Source organism: Miscanthus floridulus, chromosome 5 (assembly GCF_019320115.1).
Source record: "Miscanthus floridulus cultivar M001 chromosome 5, ASM1932011v1, whole genome shotgun sequence".
Taxonomy (NCBI): domain Eukaryota; kingdom Viridiplantae; phylum Streptophyta; class Magnoliopsida; order Poales; family Poaceae; genus Miscanthus; species Miscanthus floridulus.
The window spans coordinates 21,648,385-21,673,862 of record NC_089584.1 but is presented as its reverse complement, the minus strand read 5'-3'; the positions used below and the strand labels follow the sequence as shown (position 1 = coordinate 21,673,862).

The following is a 25,478-nucleotide window of genomic DNA, read 5'->3' as shown; positions in this document are numbered from 1 at the left end:
GGGAGAAAACATCAACAACAATAAAAATGAATGATTCGACTGCAATTAGTGATGCAAAATGCAAGATATAAAAAGGAAAGAAACCACTAACATTTGGAAACTGAAACGTAGTTACTTCGGTTTGCAATTGCAAGTACTTTTCACAGGGAATATCTTCAAGTACACGAGGGTAACTGCAGTTAGCTCACAAGTTACAGTATCCGGGTTTGTCAGTAGTCTGCTATTTTCTCATATGTACGAGTAGCAGGGCCACTACATTCTTCTCTATGGGCTTCGAAGCGAGTGGCTTCAGGCTATCTTACTATGTCACCACATTCTCATTTTTGTAGATTTTTTGTTTTGTTTTTCCCCTTATGATCATCCTTGCTTCTGTCAGCTACACAGGAGGCGCTGGAATTTCCTGTCAGATGGGAGGCTGGAACTTGGAAGGCTTGTTCTTGGCCATGTCAGTAGACTGGTATGAAGCGTGGTTGTGAGTAATTTGGATGTGCCGAATTGGTAACTGTCTCTTCTTCCTCTTCGTCTTCCTCCTCGCTTTCTGATGAAGATATATATGCTTCCCGGCTTTCCTGCAGTGTTAGATGATCTAGATCCGAGAGTTATGCCTGATATAAGTTTATGTTGCTACTACTACGAATGGAGAAATTTCCACAGGTGTGACATGCAATTATGCCGTATCTGCTGCTGCTAAACTGAACATGATCAGGATTGCATTTGACACAGCGCGACTCGGTAATGAAATTACCTGCTGCCGCCGTCGACAGTGGAAGCTTGCCAATGCTCTCACCATCACCAGGATTGGGAATAGGATTCCTGCAGTCTTCAGCACCAGAAGCTTTATTTCCAGAAGCAGAATGCACAATAGGAGACATCAAGTCAAGACCAACTTAAATCATACTAAAAGATACTGGTGAATGCTTATCGTCAATCTTACCGCGAATAAGGCCAATGAGTACTCCCCATTGTCACCAATCATGAGAGGAAGAGTGTGACGAAGGACCAGGAGTGCCATGAACTGTTCAATGATACAATCACAATGACAGATCTTCATCAGACAGGAGATAAAGGAAACCACACCAATCACTGTTGGTTCTGATGTTAGAAACTCACAATTATGGCAATTGTCCGGCAACACAAGGTGCTACTTCTTGTCCTGATAGGAAAGTAGTCGTCATAATTGTCAATAAAATCACGCTCCGTGGGCATCATTGTTATTATCTGGGAATCATTGAGATCTTGCCGGGCAATCTCCCAGTTCCCTCTGTAGAGAAACGTTAGACATTCATTGAGAGAACTAAACAAGAACACAAACAGATTTATTAAGAATGCTAAAGAGATGAGGACCTGAAGTTCATTGGTATACTTCCATAGTGAAACAGCTGCTGTGGAGAAGTATAACCTGGTCTGAATTGCTGAAGAAACATATCAAAATTAAATCCATAGGCATGTTTCCATAGTTGCACATATGTTAAAACTTAAAACTGCATCACCAGTTGACATATTTTTAAACCAATAAACAATATGCATAGATCACCTAAAAGTTTTACCTGCAGGCATATTTCACACATGGTGTCGCCTTTCTCATTGCACCAGCGCTGAATGCATTTCCGGTGCGCATACTGCAAGAAAGAAACTAATAGTTTAATTTGGTTCAATCACTCTAGCTTGCTGAAAAAAATACATCTTCATAGTCCATTCCTCACACAGCATGGTAATCTGTCCACTATTAGACATAATCTGCTGCTCCCCATTCTCTCCTTGGTTGGAGACTGGTCGGCTCGGCCGACCACTCCCTGTTGGGAGTTGGGGACTGATCGGCTCTGCCGACCAGTTCCTGTAGGTGTAGCAGTATTGCAATAGGCCACCTCTAATACATTAGTTGGTAGCTATTACATCAACCATGTCTTGGTAGTGGGTTGAGGTAAGCTTTGTACTGCTAGGAGTAGTTGGTATACTCTGTACCTTAGGAGTAGGTAGTTGGTGTACCCTGTACCTTATGAGTAGGTAGTTGGTGTACTCTTGTACTCAGGAGTAGGTAGTTGGCCAACAACTATGTTCCTGGTGAAGGTACAACTAGAGTTGTATATATTCTATTCAAAGGGCAATGGAATACTTAGTTCAGTTGCCACAAACCAAAGGGCAGGGCTTCGGTCAACGCTGGTGCTTGTGCTAAGTGTGTGTGCGCTGTTCTCAATCTGTTCTTCTACCTCTAGCTATAGTGAGTGAGTGTGTGTGCTGGTAAGCTAGTTACTTACCTGTGCAGGGCAGCCAGGGATCAACAAGTGGTATCGGAGCCGTACAAGCGTCGTCGCTGGACTAACCGCTGGCGATGACGAACGGTTTGGAGATGGGCGACAGCAGTGGCGCTGCTGTGGCTGCCCAGCCACGACAGGAGGTCGTTGTGCGCACGGTGCGGAAGGTCAGCGGCACCAGTTGGCCAACGCTGACTCACACCAACTATGACGAATGGACGGTGACCATGAAGGTCAAGCTCAGAGACAACTCTGGAGTGCCATTCACAAGGGCACCGACAACAAAGAAGACATGTCAGCGTTGGAAGCCATCCTCGCTGCTGTGCCAGCGAAGTACAGGAAGCCGTTGGAGGCGAAGAGCTTTGCTAAGGAGACGTTGGAGGCCATTGTGGCGATGCGCGTTGGTTCCGACCGTGCAAAGAAGGCGACGACCCAGCTGCTGAAGCAGGAGTACGCCAACCTCAAGTTCAAGGATGGTGAATCGGTGGAGGACTTCTCCCTTCGCCTGCAGATGCTCATCAGCAAGCTAAGGAGCCACGGCGTCACCATCGACGAAGAAGAGGCGGTCTCCAAGTACCTTCACTCCGTGCCGGCGAAGTACATCCAGATTGCTCTCTCCATAGAGACGATGCTGGACTTGTCCACCCTCACCATTGATGATGTGACAGGTCGTCTGCGGGCGGTGGACGAGCGCATGGAGCAAGCCACAGCAACGACGAACAACGGCAAGCTGCTGCTGACAGAAGAGGAGTGGGTTGCCCGGATGAAGGAGAAGAAGTCCGGGGAAGCCTCCTCCAGCCATGGTAGCGATGGCAAGCGTCGCAGCAAGGCTTCTTCGGAGAAGAAGAAGAAGGTTGACCCCAACGTCTGCTGGCGCTGCAGGAAGACTGGCCATTAGACAAAGGAGTGCCCAAATCTCAAGTAGGAGAAGAAGGCTGAGGCTCATCTGGCGCATCCTGCTGCTGATGATGAGGCCACTCTCCTGATGACGACGTTCTGTGCACTGCGCGACGTTGAGGCCAAGGAGAAGGGAGAGGGGATGACGGTGGAAGGGCCTAGGAAGGCTCTGAAGGCTATCAACCTCGATGAACCGCAGAAGTCCACCTCGGACGTGTGGGCGGCGAGCAGGAGCAGCGGTGGTACCTGAACTCCGGCGCTAGCAACCACATGACAGGCTCGAAGGCAGCCTTCTGCGAGCTCGACGACGACGTGACCGACACGGTGAAGTTCGGTGACGGCTCAAGGGTGACGATCCGAGGGCGTGGCACCATCATCTTCAGGTGCTAGAACAGCGAGCACCGCGCACTAACGGATGTATATTACATCCCACAGCTGCGTTCAAGCGTCATTAGCATTGGCCAGCAGGATGAGCGCGGCAGCGAGGTACTGATCAAGGACGACGTCCTCAGGATCAGGGACCGGGAGCAACGGCTTCTTGCCATGGTGAAGAGGTCCCGGAATCGGCTGTACCTGCTCAACCTCAAGGTGGAGCAGCCCATCTGCTTGGCTGCATGGCACACAGAGGAGCCATGGCTGTGGCATGCTCAGTATAGACATCTCAGCTTCGACGCTCTTGGTCGGCTGGAGAAGATGGTGGCTGGGCTGCCTCACATCGAGCACGCAGGCGAGCTGTGTGACAGCTGCTTGGCCAGGAAGCAAAGAAGGCTGCCGTTCCCAAAGACGGCAAAGTACCACACGGCAGAGACCCTCGAGCTGGTCCATGGTGACCTCTACGGGCCGATCACACTGGCGACGCCCGGCGGGCGCAAGTACTTCATCTTGCTGGTGGATGACTGCAGCCGATATATGTGGCTGCAGCTTCTGACCAGCAAGATCGAGGCAGCGGAAGCAGTCAAGAAGTTCAAGGCGTGCGCGGAGACGGAGAGCGGCAAGAAGCTACGCGTGCTGCGGACTGATCGCGGCGGCGAATTCACTTCGGTGGAATTTGCTGCGTACTGTGCGGATTAGGGCATGGTGCGACATCACACCTCGCCGTACTCGCCACAGCAGAATGGCGTGGTGGAGCGGCAGAACCAGACGGTAGTCGGCATGACACGATCCATGATGAAGGCTAAGAAGATGCTGGTGGAGTTCTAGGGAGAGATGGTGACCACGGCGGTGTTTATCCTCAACCGCGCGCCCACCAAGACCCTGAAGGGCAAGACGCCATTCGAGGCTTGGCATGGACGCAAGCCGAATGTGTCCTTACTCAGGACATTTGGCTGCGTCGGCCATCTGAAGAACACCAAGCCTCACCTCGGTAAGCTGGAAGACAGGAGCACGCAGATGGTGCTCCTAGGCTACGAGGAGGGCAGCAAGGCCTATCGGCTTTATGATCCCAAGAGAGGCAATGTGGTGATCTTTACGGATGTGGTGTTCGATGAGAAGGCGGCCTAGGACTGGGACAGTCCGGGCACGGGGGGAGCTGGCGGCTTCACCAGCACCTTCATCGTCGAGCGCATGGCCATTCACAGTGGTGGAGACGCTGGAGAGGAGGTGCCAACCACTCCAGCAACAGAGACGAGCAGTCCTAGGACAGTACCGAGCACTCCGGGAGGAGTGCCGAGCACTGCAGAGGGGGTGCCAAGCACTGCAGCAGCAGTGCAGAGCGCTCCAGCAGTAGAGTCAACCACTCCAGGAGTGGTGCCGACCACTCCAGCAGTGGATCCGACCAATTCGGCAATGGTGCTGAGCGGTCCAGCAGCGATGCCGACCACTCCGGCAGAACAGGGAAGCCGGAGACCAACGATCGAGTTCACCTCCCCTCCGAGCGACATCAGCGAGTTCGTAGATGCCTTCCACGACGGCGAGGTCCGGTTTCGCAGGCTAGACAACATCGTCGGCAATGCAGGGGCCACAGGCCTAGCGAGTCGACTGCTCGATGATCTAGAGCTGCTCCTTGTTAGTGCCGACAAGCCACCGACGTTCGCAGTGGCTAAACGCGACGCCAATTGGTGACGGGCGATGTTGGAAGAGATGAAGGCCATCGAAGACAATGGTACATGGGAGCTGGTAGATCCACCGGTGGGCTGCAGGCCGATCGGTTTGAAGTGGGTCTATAAGGTGAAGCGAGACAAGCGCAGCGCCATTGTCAAGTACAAGGCTCGGCTCGTCGCCCACGGCTTCATGCAGCGTGAGGGCATCGACTTCGAGGAAGTATTTGCTTCGGTGGAGCGAATGGAGTCCGTTCGCTTGCTGTTGGCTATGGCAGCAGCGAAGGATTGGCGTGTCCACCACCTCGACGTCAAGTCTACGTTCCTCAATGGCGGTCTTCGTCAAGAGCGCTGAGCACATGGTGCTCAAGCTGCGCAAGGCGCTCTACGGGCTACGGTAGGCCCCTCGGGCATGGAACGCCAAGCTCGACGCCACCTTGGGTGAGCTTGGGTTCACTCGCTGCGCTACAGAGCACACGCTCTACACGCGGCGACGTGGGAAGGAGGAGCTCGTCGTCAGCGTGTACGTGGATGACTTAATCATCACCGGAGCACGAGCAGAGGACATCGACGGTTTCAAGCGTGAGATGATGGCTCGTTTCAAGATGAGCGATCTCGACGCGCTCTCCTACTACCTCGGCATCGAGGTGAGGCAGGGGAAGCAGAGCATCTCCCTGGGTCAGCGTGCCTACGCGGAGAAGCTGCTGGAGTGCGGCGGCATGATGGAGTGCAAGCCGTGCACGACTTCGATGGAGGAGCGGCTGAAGCTGAGCAAGCACAGCACTACTGCAAAGGTGGACGCGACGCGCTACCAGAGTATCATCGGTAGCCTGCGCTACCTCACTCATACCCGACCGGACATTGCGTTCGCGGTTGGGTACGTCAGTTGTTTCATGGAGGACCCGCGCGAAGATCACTGGTCGACAGTGAAAAGGTTGTTGCGTTACGTCGAGGGGACGCTCGATCAAGCGATCATCTTCCCCAAGAGTGGCGGCAAGGGAGGGTTGAGGCTCACGGTGTTCAGTGAGGCATTCCCCAAGGCAAAGGAAGGTGAGCCGGAGCTCACTGTTTTCAGCGATGCGGACATGGCGGGCGACATTGATGGGCGACTGAGCACCTCCAGCGTGCTCGTCTTCTTTGGAGCGGCCCCCATTGCTTGGCAGTCGCTGAAGCAAAAGATCATGGCATTATCGACGTGTGAGGCGGAGTACGTCGCAGCGGCCACGGCGGCGTGCCAGGCTGTATGGCTGCGCCGGCTGCTGGGCGAGCTGACCGGCGAGGAAGCTCACCCGCCATCTCTGATGGTGGACAACCAGCCCGCCATCACCCTCGCCAAGAACCCTGTCCTCCACGACCAGAGCAAGCACATCGACATCAAGTTACACTTCCTCCGGGACTGCATCGATGGAGGGCAGATCGTCATCGAGTTTGTCGAGACCGGCAGACATCTCGCTGACATTCTCACCAAGTCACTCGGACACCTGCGGTTCATGGAGCTGAGGAAGATGATTGGCATGGATGAGGTTAAGGCATCGGACTCGCAGCAGGATTAGGGGAAGAATTGTTAGACATAATCTGCTGCTCCCCATTCTCTCCTTGGTCGGAGACTGGTCGGCTCGGCCGACCACTCCCTGTTGGGAGTTGGGGACTGATCGGCTCTGTCGACCAGTTCCTGTAGGTGTAGCAATATTGCAATAGGCTACCTCTAGTACATTAAATGGTAGCTATTACATCAGTCATGTCTTGGTAGTGGGCTGAGGTAAGCTTTGTACTGCTAGGAGTAGTTGGTATACTCTATACCTTAGGAGTAGGTAGTTAGTGTACCATATACCTTAGGAGTAGGTAGTTGGTGTACTCTTATACTCAGAAGTAGGTAGTTGGCCAACTTACCTGGTGGAGGTACAGCTAGAGTTGTATATATTCCATCCAAAGGACAATGGAATACTTAGTTCAGTTGCCACAAACCAAAGGGCAGGGCTTCGACCAACGCTGGTGCTTGTGCTGGGTGTGTGTGTGCGCTGTTCTCAATCTCTTCTTCTACCTCTAACCATAGTGAGTAATGGTGTGTGCTGGTAAGCTAGTTGCTTACCTGTGCAGGACAGCCAGGGATCAACATCCACTATCAGAAACAAGACCGCGCAATAAGATCAACACCAGGGTGTTTGCGTTGCTCTTAAGTTTCAACTACATTCTCGCCTTGCATTCAGCAATGTGGGTAGTTGCCCCACACATTCGGCGTGTTCGCTGGTTGGTTTCTGGACTGGTTTGAGCTGGCTGGTGCTGGTTTGTTGTGAGAGGAAAACACTGTTGGCTGGTTAAATAAGCCTGGCTGAAACCAACAAGCGACTAGGGTGATTGCGTGAAGGTCACACTCAAACAGATAGCTCCCTCCATACCCCTATCTTCTGGAAAACACCAACACCTTCCCCTTCCCTATATCTTTCAACACACTATTACATCACTGTCAAATAGGAAGGCCCACTACATAACATAATAGATAGTGCCTTCCAAGCCACATTGAGAAAAACACAGTTGATTTGGTTCATAGCTCTTGTCCACAATGGCCCTCAAGTTAACATGGAACTCCCAAGTCCTAACTGCACAACCTACAACATCTAACCCCAACCATAAAAGTCAACAATTTCTCATGCTAGGTCAACTACATTAACTAGTGCCCAATTTAAATCTAAAGAGACCCAACATAATACTGTAGTCGCAAGTGGCAACAAGCCAACAGGAACTGTAACACAATATTTTAGGAACTCTGAGAAACAGTTGCATAATCACCATAGCACGATCGTGAATCTGCTGCATAACCCTGAGCATTTATTTTGGCCCAAAATAAAAATAGCGTGATTAAGGAGGACAACTACCTTGAGGCTGCCACAGCAGGCGCAGGGGGCCTCCATGCAGGTGTCCCAGTCCTCCTCCTGGCAAATCCTGCACTCCACCACCTTAGTCGCCGAGCCACCGCCTAGGGCGCGATGACAGTACTCGATGGCCACCGTCTCCTGATGCAGATCGACCATCCGCTTCCCACCGCCGATCGCCGCCTCCAGCGTCGACTCTGTCAGCAGCCGGTCCACGATCAACGCGAGATGGTCGCCCATCGGTCCTGCGAGCACGCAATCCACGGTTCAGGGAAACAATGCCACCATCTCCACGAATTGCAGACACTCGAAACAGAAGAGCAATCAAACGCAATCGCAACTGCCAAATTGAAATTGTGTTTGAGATATCCGTAAGAGTGCCGAGAGGCAGACCAAGAACCCAATGAGGACCAGGAGGTTGCAGGCGGAGGGGATCCAATGCAAGCATGCAACTACTCCCTTTAACTGACTGACAGAAACCAACCAGCAACCGCTTGGAGATAATAAATTGATTTAAAAAAAAATACTAAATTGATAACCGCAAGATATGGAGGTCAGATTAGTGGAATTGTAGCAGCTGGGCCGACTGCCGAGAGAGGCCAAGACTGTGAGCGGTGGATCGAATAATCGGCAAGTGTACAAAGAACAGGTAAAAACCTCCACATTCGGAACGCGGCATATAATGGACCAATAAAGCTGACACTTTTTTGTTATATTAAACCAATTGATGAGAGTTGGCTAGCATTATAGCGTGCACAAGGGGTACGAGGAAAGCGCATTTATTAGTGTTGCACCGAAGAAACACCACGGAAAGGGGAAAAAATGAACACCAGGAAACGGAAACTCACCGAGGAAGAGGAGACGCAACCGGAGACGAACTGGAAGAAGGAATGAAGCTTGGCAGCTGGCGAAGATACAAGCGAACTCTCAATCTCGACGGGCCGAGCGTCTGACGAGTTAAATCTAACTGAATAACACAGCAGCACCAACAAGAAGAACCAGATGACGGGAACAAACAAATCTTTACGTTGTCCTAAGTACCAAGAACAGGGCTCCGGGACCGGGAGGAAGAGGAAGCTTCGAAGGCTGGATTCGGTGCGGGGTTAAGGCACGGAGGGGATTGGGTTGGATTGGTGGAGGGGTTAAGGGACGCAAGAGATGGAGTGCCCTCGGATGTAATACAGCGATGGAGGTGGAGGGGAGGCCAAGCCAAGGCAAGGCCAAGGCAAAACAAACCCTCTCTGTGCTGTGTTGTGCCTCTCGCTCCCTTGCAGCAGAGGTTTAAATTAGAAGAGAGGCAAGGTTAAGGGTGGGAAATAGCACTGGTATCATAACTTCACTGATAGTACTGCAGCTGTTTTGTTGGGTTCCCAGGAATGACCTCCTAACCTCGTCACTTTGCAAAAGCTTTCTATATTTTCTAGAGGTTTGGAGGGGGTGAAAAGCTCAACTTTTTTCCCCTTTGACTCTTTTTTCCTGAAAAAGGAGCCTTCTCTTTTGATTGTGGTAACTGCTTTTGGGTATCAGTAAATCAGTGAGATTGCAGAACAAAGGAGTACATCATCAGACACCGGTAAGAACTCTTCATATCTCACCAGTTTGTTCTGCCCATGTCTAGTCACTGTTATGAATGAAATGTCCTGATGGCAATGGTGCAACAATGCCAGTGTCTGAAACAGGAGTTGTCGAGAGGTGATTCGCCACACCTTTTGCTGCACAAACTAGTTCATCAGAATACACGCTGCATTCTGCTTAAATATAAATATACTCTTCTCATTCAGTCATTTGGGTAAAAGCCATTTTGCTCTGTTCGTTTGGCTGATAAGTCATGATTAAAATTGATTGATTTGTTGTAAGAAAAAATTACTGTTCGTTGGCTGAAAAAATACGACTTATAAGCCAGACGAACAGAGCGTAGGCTTACATGGTCTGCAGTTTGAGTTTGCGGACGAACTGGCCAGGACGTGCGATTTGCATGCCCAAGAATCCATTTCGCGTGAAACGACATGAGAGCTGCTAAAGCTACTAAGTCACATGATTAGTAGGGGATCTACAGTAATAGACGGCTGAGATGTGATAATTCCTTAATTGCATCATTAGCCGGCAAGATTCTCCCTGTGCTTGGAAGAACGCAAACGGGTTCCTTATAGGTGGCCCACCACTTCTGCGACGGCACACGAGTCAAGTTACAGGAGTGCCCCTCCCGGGGCTTGGACTTTGGTAGCTCCACTGCCCTAGGACTAGGAGCACAGTAGGAAGCAGTAGGCTAACTGCTTTGCACACGTTTGCCGCGACTGCTACGCCCACTACTCGATGCCCACTCTCCGGTCGGGCGGCCTCCGGGGATTTCTTTTCGTGCCGTCCTTTTCCGGGTAAGGGGCTCCTCTAATTATCTTGTGCGTGCAAATGCGCAATGTCGGATCGTGACGCGAGCAGTGGTAAATCTTGCGTGTTCATTAAGCGCCTTGGAAGGAAATGCAGGAATAAAAAAGAACCGTAGGAATAGATTGTCCTAAAATTTTGGAATTCTATATGGACGGAGAACATATAGAAAAGAGGTAAACTTGTCGCGTGGTGCCATTTAGGTTTACAAACTCTCAAATCGTACTTCTGACACTCTAATGTTGTTTAAGTATGCTACTTAGGTTCATAACTCATCAGATCAAGGTTTTTGCCGACGTGGCGTCCACAGAGCGCACATGAGCTACGCATGAGCCTGGTTTGGGACGTGCAAATAAGCAAAGAGGCCCCCAGTTCTTTTCTGCACGCAGCTTGTCGTACAGCAGCAGGACCCCAGGCGCCCTGTCACCACCATCACTCGGATCTCTGCTCCCGCGCGCCGCGGCGGCGGCGCACCACGTCCCGAGGTCAGAGGCGGCGCACATCATGTGCAGCGGCAGGACGCTGAGCAGCGCGTGCGACGCTGCGTGCACGCCGCCGTCGAACCCCAGCCTGGGCGATGATAATGATGATGCAGTTTCATCACCGGTAGTTCCATCACCATGGCCGTCGTCTTGGAGGATGTTGATCTCGGTGACGTCATGAACTCTGGTGTAGTACTTGAGGTCAGCTGCTGCTCGGCAGTACGCCGTCCTCGTCGATAGATCTAGCTGCTCGACCAAGTAGCTGACGCCCTGGTGCATGTACACGGCGCCTTCGTGCACCTGGAAGAAAGCCTTGCTGTCCTCGATCTCCTCCAGCACCCGGTAGCCCTGCTTGTCCACCACCTTATACCTATTGTGCTCGATCGCTCGTATGCTCATCGCGCGAGCAGGGTTCTTGTCAGGCCCGACGTACTTCCACACGCCTGACTGATCAGAACTATTCGTGTTCGTGTTCATCAGGTGACCCAGGGTCACCATGGCACCGTCCATGCCGGGACCAAAGTGCCTAGCGTCGTGCTTCGGGCACAGCGGCTTCTCGAAAGCGGCGCGGGCGAGGTGCTGCCCTAGGACCTTGCGGTTGCGAGAGTCGACGTGGCAGTGCTCCACTGGCTTGCCAAACATCTCGTGCGGGAAGCTCATGAAGTACTAGTCCAGCGCATTGTCGAGGCCGACATAGATGGCGATGGACGGCTTCGACCTCTGCCCGAAACGCCCGGCATGTTGCCACAGGCTTGCCATGCTCTGGGGGAACCCGAGGTGCAGCGTCGCGTCGATGCCGTCAACGTCGATCCCGAGCTCGAGAGCATTCGTACCCGCCGTGGTACACGTAGATGGTGTCCACGAGCTCCGCCGAGGTCTCCTCGAGGATCTTGCGTGCGCGCTCCAGCATGGCCTCGTAGAGCTTCCTCATCTTGCAGAAGGTGATGCACCGGAGCCTGTGCTGGACCATCTCAGTGAAGAGGTGGGAGACCTCCTGCGCTGCGCTCGGGCACCTCCCTTGCCTTGACACCGACGGGTTCCACAGGAGGAAGTGCTTGGGCCTGCAAGGGCTGTCGTCGTTCTGCACGAGCTCGACGTTGTTAGCGTCCAGGCCAACGAGCTCTGTGACGTGCTCTCGGGGGTTCGCCAGTGTCGCCGTGCAGGATATGAAGGTCGGGTGGCTCTCGTAGACGTCCGCGCACATGCGCTTCAGTCGCTGGAGGATGAGCGCAGTGTGGCAGCCGAAGGCGCCCCTGTAGGAGTGAGCCTCGTCGATGACGATGTACTCGAGGTTGGACAGGATCCGCCAGAACTGTGCGTGGCACGATAGGATCGAGACGTGCAGCATGTCCAGGTTGGTGATGAGCAGCCTCGTGCCGTCCTTGATCCTCACACGGTGTTTCATCGGGGTGTCGCCGTCGTAGATGCTGACGACATCGCTGAGGTCGCCGGTGCCCTTCACCATCCCCCGCAGCGTCTTGAGCTGGTCCTACGCCATCGCCTTGGTCAGGAAGATGTAGAGCACGCACGACGCCGCACGCGGGATGTGAGATGGACTCCGGCATGGGCATGTTGTAGCACAGCGACTTGCCGCTGGCCGTGGAGGTGGACACCACCACGTGCTTGCTCTTGCCGAATGCAGAAGCGGCAGAGGCGATGGCCTGGGCCTAGTGGCTGTACAACCTCATCACTCCGATGGCCCTGAGCACCTCCCTGGTGGGCTACGAGAGGTGAGACAGGAGCGGGCAAAAGGACGCCTCGCTGCCAGGGATCTCCTGGACATGCCTGATCTGTCCGTGCTTCCCGAGCCCCTGCTTGAGGTGCTCCACCATCCGAGCAGGGTCCAGTGGCTCCACACCATGGCAGTAGAAGGACAGCGAGGCCGGGTCATGGACGGGCACCCTAGCGATCTTAGCGTACACATCCTCCCCGCGCCACATCAAAGACGAAGAAAACTTACTCCTTTTGGCCACAGGGAACACAAAGGGGCCGACGCGTGGGTTTGGATTGGCGCTCGCTGTCGGTGGCACGGCAAGCTTGGCGGTGAAGGGGATGAGGGAGACGAACTCTCCCCAAGCGAGTGAGAGGTTGGCGAGCTTGGCGTCCAGGAGGAGCTTGCCGCCGAGGAGGAAGAGGTGGAAGGCCGGGGCAGCCTATGTGGGTGGGAAGCAGACACGCAGCGCTGCCTTGAGGTCCCACACGGAGGCCGTGGCGGGTAGGCGCACAGACGTAGTGCGACCGTCGAGCGCGCACACGGGGAGGACCACCGCACCGCCATTACTGACGCCTACGTATGTCTGACGACGAATCGAGAGGGAAATGGAGGATATGAAAAGAACAGGGGGGCCTCTCTGCTTATTTGCACGCCCCAAACCAGGCTCATGCGCAGCTCACATGCGCTCTGTGGACGCCACATCGGCAAAAACCTTGATCTAATGAGTTATGGACCTAAGTGGCATACTTAAACAATATTAGGGTGCTAAAAGTATGATTTAAGAGTTTGTGGACCTAAGTGGCACCATGTGACAAGTTCAAGGACCTACGATGCATATACCTCTATAGAAAAACTTGATTGCATGCACTTATATCCACGTAAATCTATGTGTTGGAGTGTTCACCTAAACGGCCTTAAACATCAGCTAAACGGTATGGTTGCGAGTTGCTTTGTCTAGGAGTAAATGGAAATTAAATGATTGACCGTTTAAGCAGTAAAAAATAGGGAAAAACAATCTGAACGCTCTAAACTGAACGAAGGTAAAAGGTTTTAAACGAGCTAAATGATTGATTAGGTGAGTACCGGGTAAATCCAATTGAGTTCTACATGCACAAATTTATACACTTAAGTTTATTATATTCATAAAAATATATACTTGATTTGTTACATGCATAAATATGTATATTTGATTCCTTTTACATGCACATATGTAGGAAAAAGTCTATTTTTGGTCCTCTAACTATGGCTGCAGTTTTGTTCTAGCCCTCTAACTCGAAAACCAGACACGCGTAGTCCCTCAACTCTCAAAACCGTTTAAAATTGACCCTCGTGCCCATTCGACCATGGTTTCCGCACAGTAAACCCACCATGACCCCGCCTGTCAGGCCTTTCCCTCTCACCGCTAGGTTGAGGCCACCTGTCATCCCCTCCCTCTCTTCATGGGCCCCGCTTGTCATGCCTTTCCCCAACCTGGCAGTGAAACAGAGGCAGGGGAGGGAGATGGCCGGTGATTTCTCGCCGTCGGTGAGGAATCTGGCAAAACCGAGGGCACCAGCGTGCTCCTCGCGACGAGCTACACCTAAAGGTGCCTAGGGTTTAACCCCTACTGAGCTGTAACTAGGGCGGCGATGTGCATGGCGGTCGGCGACGAGGGCCCAATGGTGCTCTAGCCAAATCCGACCATGGCAGGCGCAGCTAAGCTCGGTACAAGCTTCTAGGGTTCACGGGGAAGACGAGGGAAGGAAGAGAAGGGAGTGAGAGAGCTTTAGTGATGCCGGCCATGGGAAGCTCGAAGTCCGGCAAGCCTCAATCATGGTGGGCGGTGGTGAAAGTGTCCAATAGTCCCTCACCTAGGCTCGATCGACACTGCGAGTGGGTGGAGATGGTGGCACGAAGCAAGGCGAAGCTATCGGCGTGCTGGCTAAGGCAATGGCATGGCTACGGTGGCGCACGAGCTCGGCGGAGCTCCTCGACGTCGCTGCAGCTCGGTTTCTCCGCGGCGAGCATGCGATGGAGATGCTGACGGAGTCAGAGTCAGAATCGCTGCCGAGCTCTTCTATGCCAAGGCTGTCACTATTCATCCGCTCACCAAAGTCCTACGCCTCCATCGCCTCCTCTGCTCCCTCTTCTTCCTCCTCCTCTCCTCTGCTCTCTGCTCTGCTGCCGTCGCCACGCCTGCTCCACCACGCCTCTGCTCTCCCTTTCTTCCCCACCGACCTACACTGGCCATAAAAGCTAGCCATGGCTGCTGAGCTCGCCAACCTCGCCCCATCCTCCGCCCTACTTCCTGCTTCCTCATCCCATTCTATTCTCTGCTCTGCTCCCCGTGCCATGGATGGGCATAATCAAGGCCGCCACACCTCTGCCTCCGCTACGCTGAAGCCCTTGCCGCCGAGGTCGCCGGAGCCAAAGCTGCTGCCGCTGTCACCGTGCCCTGCTCCACTGCGCCCCTAGCTCTCCTCTTCTCCCTCTACTCCCCCGTCGCTCAGCCACCAAGTGCCGCCACCGCCCTACGTCGACGAGCCAAACCACGCTGCTTCCCTCTTCTCCCTCCGCTCCGTATCTCTGCTCTGCTCTCCCTTTCTCCCCTAGCTCTCCAACCAAACAGATCACACGGTGAGCATCCCCATCCCTCCATGACTCTCTCTGGTTCCATGCCCAGCTCGCTGAGCAGGCTGCAGCGAACGCTCGGCACCCCTTCCCTCCCAGCGCACACGCACAACGAAGCAAGCAGCAGCTGGCCGAAGCTCCATCGTGCGCTTAGTCGCGGTGCGGACTCCGCCGTGAGTTTTGGACACTGACGTTGAGTCCTACAGGTCACTCGGAGCCTCAATTGAAGGAAACGAGTGCCTATTGGCTCTGCCTAGGTGCGCAGCAGCCTCGCCGTGACCCGCCATCGCCGCCGTGCCGCTGTCAATGTGGCCAGCCTCGCTCGAGCCTCTAGAGCCACATCTGGAGCCCTAGTAGGCCTCGTCGAAGCCCTAAAAGGCTAGAAGGACCCTGCTGGAGCTTCATGGACACCCAGGGAGCCCCGTCGTCATCCCCGTGCCGCCGTAGTGCCATTGTCGGCCACCCTGAGCTTCAATCCGCCACCTTTGGCCCCTCGGAGTATTCACCGTGACCTCGCAAAACCATAGACCCCCTTCTCTGCCTCCCTGAGCCGCCGTAGAGCGCGGCTGAGCAAGTTCGCCACCGGCGAGAGCGTGGCTGAGGAGGAAGAGAGGCAGCTGTGCCCCTTGCCGCGCTCGCGTGCATTCGGTGCACCGTGCGCCGCTCGCACCAGCGCCCGCGTGAATTCGATCAAAGGTCTGACAGGTGGGGCCCGCGAAGAGAGGGAGGGGATGACAGGTGGCCCCAACCTAGCGGTGAGATGGAAAGGTCTAACAGGCGGGGTCGTGGCGAGTTTACTGTACGAAAACCGCGATCGAATAGGCGCGAGGGCCAATTTTAAACGGTTTTGAGAGTTGAGGGACTACGCGTGTCTGGTTTTCGAGTTAGAGGGCTAGAATAAAACTGCAGCCATAATTGGAGGGTCAAAAATGGACCTTTTCCACTATATATACTAAAATAATTAATTTTTACTTGCGTAAATATGTATAAGTGCTAGGATAATTGATTTCATATCAATAATAAATAAATATGCAAATTTTTGGTAATATTGTGTAAAAATAGTTTGGACCTTTTTAATCTGTCAAAAGGTGACCGACTATTTATCCTTTAGCATTTAGGGTAACACTGGTTGGAGTAGATTGAGATGAAATTTAATTTAATTTTCATCCCAATCCACTCTAACACGTGAATTGAGATGAATACAGTGGATCCAAACAAAGCCTTAATAAAATTTCTATGAAACAAAGTCATTCCATAGGTATTTCAAAAGAATGTAGGACCCAATCCTTTATTTCAAAAGGGACTTATAGGATTTTTCCCTATAAAATTTCAATCATTCATACTTCCTCTAGTGTTCCTTTGTTCTAAAAGAGCCTAAGAGAGTAAAAATCCAATTTATATGTCCAAATCCTGCAAACAAAGTTAAGAGTTAAGAGAGAACGAGAAGAAGGAAGAAACAGACAGAGAAAGAAGGAAGTCTATTTTAAAAAAAGCTAAGAAGCACATTTTTAAGTGTGTCAATCGCCAGAAGTGGTGACAATACATTTTTCTTTTTCTTTTGGATGACCTTATAATGTTAGAATTGAGTTTCGAGTGGGATTTATTTGTTATTTCACAAGTTTGTAATGATTAGTCTACTTTTTTTATCACAAGAGTTAAAGCTGCATTTGTTTCTAGTGTCTAAAAAAGGGTTTTCTACTCGAACAATACACTTTATATGTTTAACCCCTTGAGCAAAATGTTGTCTAAGATTTATTTTCTCAAACTTCCGTTTGGTCCAATCTCAATGCTAATGAGAGTTCTTTTCTCCGTGAAGAGTAATTTTAAGTTTGGATTTTGTAAGCATATAATGCTAAATTAACCCTAAACATATAAAATTGTATGAAAATAATGATTAAAATTTCTTAATGAATTTTCTAAATTTGGATATCAAGTTGCCACAAAATATGAACTTAAACAAAACAAAAAAGACAAACTAGGGGATATAATAGACCAAGTTAAATAGTTTTTTGAAGTAATTTGGAGCTGAAATTCTATTCGGTGGCCAAGCAGACAAAGTGGATTGCTAAGCAGTAAACCATACTTTAAAAAAAATGCAAATTACTCTAGAGCTGATAGAGTAAAATTAAGAAAACACGCGTGAACATCAGTAAGTGCTTAGGGTAGGCTTAAGCAAAGATAATATTACCAATTTCATTAAGCACTCGGAGAAAAAAAATCTTAGGGCAGCTACAATGTACTCCCCCTGTCCCATAATAAGTGCACTTTTAGAGTTTAATTTTTTTCTCAAAATAAATGCACATCTAGATATAAGACAAACTAACTTATCTTTTTCTACTTTCTCTTTTCTAAGGTGCAATAATTATACCTTTATAGGGGCATATATATAACTTCTCACTAACCTTGGTCTTCTCACCTGAACTCTAGAAGTGCACTTATTTTGCGATGGAGGGAGCAAATAAAAGATGACCTTAAGACAATGATGGCATTGTCAGAATGAACCACAACCATTGTGGAAATGAACCTTAAGAAAAGTTTTTAGAGCTCTAAAAATTAGAGAATGGGTCCAAACAGGCCCTTAAGCATCTTCTGTAGGCCAGGGACGGGAGAAAACATAGGAATAGGAAAGGAATGGAGATATAAAACGTATAGGAATTTTAGAGTTAGCTACAAACTTAATGCTTTAAATTAAAATTAACGGTACATATTTTTTTTCTTTTCACAAAGCCTATATATATATATATATATATATATATATATATATATATATATATATATATATATATATATATATATCAAATAAAGCATGGAAGAGGGCCCAGGCCCACAACTAGCATCTTGTCGGTTCTTCACTCAATGGCTACTGTAAACTGCTGCTGTCTTTTTTTCTCTTCCTCACTGCAATAGCAGCATCCGTCATCATGAGCTTGATTAGCCCGTGAGTGTGTACGCAAGCGCCGCAGGAAACATTCCCTCGGCTCAGCGTGGATGTTTTCTTTCCTCCAAAAGTAGAGGATTGCGCGCCGTTCCAAAGGAAATGTAACCGTTCATTCCTTCGTTCTAAATGCGACTATAGTGAAAAAAATCCATAGAAACTTGATTCCTTCATTTTTCCTATGCTTTTCCCGTGAACTAAACAGGGCCTAAACACATCACCTCATCAATTTTTTTCCTCTCATATCGTAACTTGTACCTTTTCCCTAAAAAAAACCAACTACCTGTTTCTGTACCTGAGAGAATCAAAGGCAGCTTGTCAACTCGACAAGTAGCAGCCGCACGAATTTCATTTGATGATGACCAATCTTTGAAGTGACAGTTCATTTAGGTAGGAGTATGCTCTAGCAAACGCTACAAGGATGTCTGATTGGGTTATGGCGCCTCACATTTTGACCCTATTTTTGTGATGAAATAACGTTTGTCTAGTGTCTAGCGTGAGCCAATGCATATAGTAGGAATTTCAACTAGATGTGGCTATGCATTCACATTTCAGTAGAAGAACTAAGTTCAAACAAGTATATGTGGCCGGTCGACTTGTCCATTTCCATCACCAACTTTCCCGAAAACTCATCAGAAACGTGCCAAACCAAAACAATCTCTGAGATGACCCAAAAGCTGGCAAAAAAGGGAGCTCAATTTTCTAAATCCCTCGTGCAGCTAGGTTAGTCTTGGTAGTACTTTGGTTGGAGTTGGGTTGGTGAATCCCACAACCAAGCTGGCCTCCTCAACATGCGGCTGCCATATGGAATCGTCCAGAGGAAACCTATAGCTGTTTAGGTGTGTGTGGTCTGGTTTGGTTGGCCTATACTCTGTCTCCTTGATCTTATTTAGAACAAACACATCTTCTGTAATAAAAATTGTTGGCCTTCGCATCTCCCCGAAAAACAAGGACTATGTTTTCTGAATTAAAACGGAAGAATGACGTGCAGTTTTCTTTGAATGGTAGACATTTTTTTGAAGAATGGTAGTCAGAATTTGTTGCACCTGTTTTCTTCAATTTTGTATTCAGGTTGAGTAAATACACATAAAAGTGGTTATAATCGAAATGGAGCAGGAGAGCACTAATATTTTGTTAGCTCGAAGTGGCCTGCCTCTAGCTGAAGCAAAAAAAAAAAAAAAAAAAAAAAACTACCTGTATCTTAGTCAACACATAATTTAGTGTATGAAACTCAGTACCTATCAAAGGTAGTCTTAAGTTTCCAAGGATACATCTCAAATTTCTTCAAATTTTAGGCCCCAAGTACATTTCAAAGCAAACGACTTACATAAGTGGCATGGCCATGACTTTAAACTAGAGTGGTCCAAGTGGATACAAAATTTTTGTTAATAAAATATTAATGTAACATGTTAACCTACAAATATACAATTTCTTGAAACAAAATACAAATGGATCAAGTAAAAGTCTTAAGAACATCTAAAAATGAGCAATAAACTCAAAATTTGCTTAAGGTAGCTACTTAAACACCCACAATACCTTGGTCCAAAATACCACTCCCTCTATTCCAAATTAAAAGATATTTTGGTTTTTCTAGATACATAGATTTTGTGATGCACTTAGATATATACTACAATATAAATATTTAGAAATTTTTTTACTATGGTTGAGGGGAATTTCGACGGCACACGACGAGCGATCCGACGGCTAGAAAGGCAGAGGCATTGAGAGACATCTATGAGGGAGGCGTCGGGAGACATAAGATGTGTTTATGGTTGGTGGGCCCATATGCACCATAATGCCTCCCGATGCCTCCAAATTTGAGAGGATTGGGGCCCAAAAAAAGGACTGGTAATTCCTTTTTTGAAATTATTTTATGTAACCAAGGGTAAAATGGTAAATTCATAATAAAATCATAATGTTTTGAGTAGTATAGTTGGGGTGTATGATTCAAGTACTATAGTGAGATGAATATCTTCTTGTTAATTAAAAAAAATCTTCTTCTTGGGTTCCACCCGTCGTCCACCTGTCACCATATTCGCGCGCCGCCGTTCGCCGCCATCCTCCACGCACCATCTTCGATGACGTCCTCCAAGGGTAGGGTGAGGGCGTGGTTGAGCGTGAGGGAGGCGGTGCTTGCGGTGGTATGCCAGGGCGAGGGAGAGGTCAAGGGCAAGTGCAGAGCTGCCGTGCACGAGGCAGACTTCACACCTTCTGTCACAGAGTGCCGCTGCCTCGTCATCCACCCCGACCATGAAAGGACTTGAACAATACCATGAATGCTAATGGCAAGCTAGTGCTTCATGGGTTCCATTTTTTTTTGATGATCGGGTCTTGTACCTGTTTTTCATTAAGAGGAAAGGCCAAAAGAAAGGCCGGAACACGGATTCAAAGGACTCACAAGTAATCCTAGATTACCGGCGGAATCCCAAAAACACAAACAAACAACAAGAATACATAGGGGGTGGGGGAACCTCCACCTCCAAAACACCAACCGACTATGCCTACAAAAGCGAAAGACATCCGGCGCAATGGTCACCAACCGGGGGGGGGTGAAGTTGTGGTGGCAAAGCATCCACCGGTAGATCCACAAGCGACCAAGTAGCCGCCGCGAAGAAGAAGGAGACCAAATCCACCAGCGACCAGGTAGCCGCTGCGAAGTAGAAAACGACAGTATCCGCCAACGACCAGGTAGCCGCTATGAAGAAGAAGACGTATCTGCCAGCGACCAGGTAGCCGTTGTGAAAAAAATAGATGACTATGGCAACACCAACACCTGAGGTGGATAGACCAAAGTGTTGAGGAAGCTGAAGCACAGACAGACACAGTACAAGCTAGGAGCGGCTCCGACGGATGGTGGCAGCCAACGAAGCCTCCAAGAAGGGAATGACGTCCACAGGCGCCAACAACGTTGAAGAGGGCACAAGAAGGATTTTTGTCCTAGAACAGCCCCAACGATCCACGCAACGAACTAACTGATCCTTCGACGATGCCTTCAGGAAGATGGATGACGCAAGCTACGCCATTGCCGCCGGCCCTAAGCAAGATGCCGGGCACGATTTTCACCCAGGAGCTTCTTCGATGGTCGCTGGGGGTGTCTCTTGGCCCCAGCCACCGGCCCCAAGAGGCGCTGGGAACTGCATGCCATGGCTAATAGCCCACCTGCACGGGCCCAGCTACAGGCATGGTGGATGGGACACCGATAGCACGACGTCTCACGCGAGAGCTGGAGCTGCTCCAGGAGGCTCCACGATCGTGTAGCTCCCTGCTTCCCTTGAGCAAGAGCGCGACAATGCCTCACCGGTGCAGGAAGCTGCGGAGGCTCGCACCGCTCCACATGATGCTAACCAACTACAGTAAGGGAGCGAGATCCGGCCATGGCAGCCAGGAGATCCGGCACCTGGGACCCTAGATCCGGCGCCTGCGGCCCTAGATCCGGTCGGCAAGCCACCCTAGCTCACCGGAGTCGAGGAGAGTAGAGAGGGAGGTGGTAGGGAGATGGGGAGGGAGGGGGCTACGAACAACACCCTTTTTTTGGGGCTACCGCTAGCCGCTGCCGCCAGACGCTGGAGGGCATTGATGGTGGCTTGAAGAGGGTGCGTGGAGGGGGGCCTAGGGCGGCGGTGAGTTGCCCCCGAGCCGCCTCGGGAGGGAGACGACATGGGGGGGGGGAGGAGATGTTGAACGCGTGTGTCGTGGGTTCTAGTTCATATTCGTTCTTTGTGATTAGGAACTCTTTCATAGTAATGGTTGGTTCCTTTCTGTGTGATCGCACTCTCTCGATTGGTGAAGTTAGTTTGTCCTCTTTAGGTATATACAATCTATGTCAATTTCATTCTACTTTTCTATGGCCCTTGTCACCCTGTTCCTGAGCCTACTTTTGCTGGTACTATAAGAATAAGAATGAAAAAACTTCATCTCTATTTGTTTCTATTGTGCATTGGGTAGCTTAGTTTCTGCCATGCATTGTGTAGCTTAGAGTTGTCTCTTAACTTCTTAAGATTACATTGTTGTAAAACAGTCACCACACTAGAAGTTGACACCTTGTATGTTTACTACATCTCCATGTTGTAGTTTGAGATTCCAACTGTTATTGACTATGCCATGTGCATTATTTTATTTACTTTTGGATCTTACAGCAGCCTAGACTTGTACAACAAAATAGTTTATTTGTCAAGAACTTGAATGTCCGTAATTTTTCCCACTTCATTGGGCTTTACAGTTGTGTTGATCCAATTGGATTTGCGCATCATTTTCCATGTCGTTTACAGTGTCTATTGAAAAGATAAAGTATATGTTGGCACCCTGTATATTGAGTTGTTCACTGCATCTCCATGTAGCATTTTGAGATTTTAGCTTATTATCTTGGAATTTAAAGTTAAACCTTCCCTTGTGTGCTCAAACCAGAACTTTCTGAGATTTGGAGGACTTCAAAAGTTGTATTTTGAATTTGGTTGCTGAAAATACTGAGCTAAAGGTAATTACAAATACATGAGTTTAGTTTGTGTTGGTGCAGAAACTGACCAACAAGTAAATATTTGTAGTTTTACCGTACGTTGTGATCGGAGGTGGCCTTACACTCAATGACATAGGGTTTATACTGGTTCAGGCAATATGCCCTACGTCCAGTTTGAGTCAGTCGATGACTTTATTCCTGAGCCCAGGTGCTCAAAGTTTGTAGTGGGGTTACAAACGAGAAGGATAAAGATGGGGTGCACGAGAGGTCCGGGTGGCTCCGGTCGGAAGGGCCGAGAGCGACAGGAGCTCCTCTATGAGCTAAGTGTTCAAGCGTGTGCTTGAGGTCCAAACCTGATGGTTCTGTGGTTGTGAGCTAGTGAAGTTGATCGATCTGGACTAACTTGTATGAACTTGAATCAACTTAGTCTCTTGGGAGAGAGCTCATCCCCTTTTATAGATGAAGGGGATGGCCTTACAAGTGAGAGGGAGAGAGTTCATATGCTTCTAAGTCTTGTTGCCCACGCCGGCGGGTATAGGAGGATGGTAGGCGCCCACAACAATGTTGGATGTTGGTTGTATATGGGAGGTTATGTCGTCTTGTTTCGGGTATGGTAGATGTCAGCACCTGCATATACTGTTGATGCCTAGAGGCATGTGAGGAGTCTCACCATGTTCACTTGGTATGGTAAATCCCAGTGCCCACAACACTGTTGATGCCCAGAGGCATGTGGGGGGCCTTACCGTATGGGAGTTAACGACGCCCACAATACTGTAGAGGAGAATATTGACGCCTACAATACTGTTTGTGTCAGGGTAGTTATAGAGTACTGTTCCTATAGGTGACAGGGTACAGACCCTGGTATCATGGTTTGACTTGAGTGCCTTGCCTTGTTTTCTCCGTTTGTTCCCTGGTCCCTTCCGTGCAGGCATCCCTGGTCGGTTGGTCCTAGTCGGCTCTGGTTGCGCTAGTCAAAGAAGAGCAGTGAGCAGGGTCTTTGCATACCCCGATCAGAGATGTGGGGTCGGAGTCAGAGGTAGTGCTTTGCCAGGCCTTCTGGTCAGAGAGACCATCCAGAGGCGCTGGAGACCGAAGTGAGCGCTCCGATCGGAGAGGTGGCTCGGAGTCGACAAGCGGGCGTTGTTCCTCCTCGGCTTGACCTTCTAGTTGGTGACTGGACCGCCCTCCTGGCCTGTTGTTTTAGACACGTAGGTCAGCCTATGAGTTGCGCTTTGTCTACTTGGGCCGAGCCTTTGTGAGGAAGCCAGTCCGCGAGGGACCCTGGGTTTATGAACCCGACAGGAGCCCCCGAGCCCTCGGGCGATTCAGGTAGAATCGTCTGGGGTTTTTTTTGTCTTGACGGTGGGTGCGCGTGAGCCCACCCGTGGGTGTAGCCCCTGAGCCCTCAGGCGGTTCAGGCAAAATAGTCTAGGGGGTGTTTGTTTAGCAGGCGTGTGTGCGTGTTTTTCAGTTGAGACGGAGTCGTCGACCAAGGCATCATTGTGCAGCTGAGGCGGTTAGTTTCGAGGGATTGGGTGAGATGGAGCTTGTGGGTCCTGGCGTCGGTGCATGCCGTGGGACTGGGCGAGGCAGTTAGTCTTAGGGATCGAATGAGGTAGAGCTCGTGGATCCTAGCGTCGGTGTGCGTCGTGGGATCGATCAAGTCAGAGTCGTGGATCTTGGCTCCGGTGTAGCCCGCGTAGCCAAGGCAGTTATTTTTTGGGATCGGGCGAGGTGGCAAGGCGGTGCTCGTAGCTCTTGGCATCGGTGCAGCCCATGTAGCCGAGGTAGTTGGTTAGTTAGTTTAGGGATCGGGCGAGGCGGCAAGGCGGTGCTCGTGGATCTTGGCATCGGTGTAGCCCGTGCAGCCGAGGTAGTTAGTTAGTTAGTTTTGGGATCGGGCGAGGCGGCAAGGCAGTGCTCGTGGATCCTGGCGTTAGTGCAGCCCGCACAACCAAGGCTGTTAGTTAGTTAGTTTAGGGATTGGGCGAGGTGGCAATGCGGTGCTCGTAGATCGTGGCGTCGGCGTAGCCCGCGTAGCCGAGGCAGTTAGTTAGTTAGTTTAGGGATCGGGCAAGGCGGCAAGGCGGTGCTCATGGATCCTGGCGTCAGTGCAGCCTGTGTAGCCGAGGCAGTTAATTAGTTAGTTTAGGGATTGGGTGAGGCAGCAAGGCGATGCTCGTGGATCCTGGCGTCGGTGCAACCCGCGCAGCCGAGGCAGTTAGTTAGTTAGTTTAGGGATCGAACAAGATGGAGCTCGCTGATCCGAGCGTTGGTGCGTGCCGTGGGATCGGGCGAGTCAGAGTCATGGACCCTGATGGGGTGAGTTCAGGGTCGCAGACCTAGGCATTTTGTGTCTTGAGCCCCCAAGCCCCATTGGGCTTTAGTAGGGGTCGGTTTGAGTTGTGTGCGTTACCCCATCCTCGGTTCCTCACAACCAGAGGAGCTGAGTTTTGTCGCTTGTCCTGATCGCTCGGGGTCAAGTGACGCGCTCGTTGAGTTCGCTAACGGATATGATCGAGTGGAATATGGGTCCGTCATTTGGGACGGGGTCAGCATAGCCCTCTTATGACATTCCACTGCTCCTTTACCTATAACCTGGCAGATGCCTGGGTCGTTCTAGAGACCGACCTGGGTGGCCTAATGGTCCCCCTCGATGGAGATTCTGTGGGCTTGGCAAGAGGTTTAGGATCAAACAAGAAGGCTGAGATGACCCTGTTTGTCAGACTAGGCGAGGGCTGCATGGGGCTCATCTACATTTTTCTCCCCTGGCTCTATTGTTGCTCAGGGCTGCATGGGACTGCCGCTTTGTGACGCAACACAGAGCGTTGTGATGTATTTCACTGC

At 50.4% G+C, this 25,478-nt stretch overlaps 1 protein-coding gene and 1 pseudogene across 6 annotated transcripts; both read right to left on the bottom strand.

The window, feature by feature from the left end:
- Window positions 1-106: 106 nt before the first annotated feature.
- LOC136451732 (uncharacterized) lies at window positions 107-9,311 on the bottom strand. 6 transcript variants are annotated; one of them, XM_066452413.1, is made up of 9 exons: window positions 9,046-9,310; window positions 8,904-8,959; window positions 8,059-8,300; window positions 1,548-1,619; window positions 1,345-1,412; window positions 1,111-1,261; window positions 935-1,015; window positions 746-835; window positions 107-569 (listed from the first exon to the last, which is right to left on the bottom strand). In XM_066452413.1, the coding sequence occupies exons 3-9, from the start codon at window positions 8,293-8,295 to the stop codon at window positions 447-449; spliced, it is 822 nt and encodes a 273-aa protein (XP_066308510.1). In that variant the 5' UTR covers window positions 8,296-8,300; window positions 8,904-8,959; window positions 9,046-9,310; the 3' UTR covers window positions 107-446. The 6 variants fall into 6 exon arrangements, with proteins under 6 accessions (XP_066308510.1, XP_066308511.1, XP_066308512.1 ...); XM_066452414.1 differs by having other exon boundaries at window positions 9,083-9,310; XM_066452415.1 differs by having other exon boundaries at window positions 9,097-9,310.
- Window positions 9,312-10,712: 1,401 nt separating this feature from the next.
- On the bottom strand, window positions 10,713-13,335 carry LOC136454391 (uncharacterized; annotated as a pseudogene).
- Window positions 13,336-25,478: the final 12,143 nt, after the last annotated feature.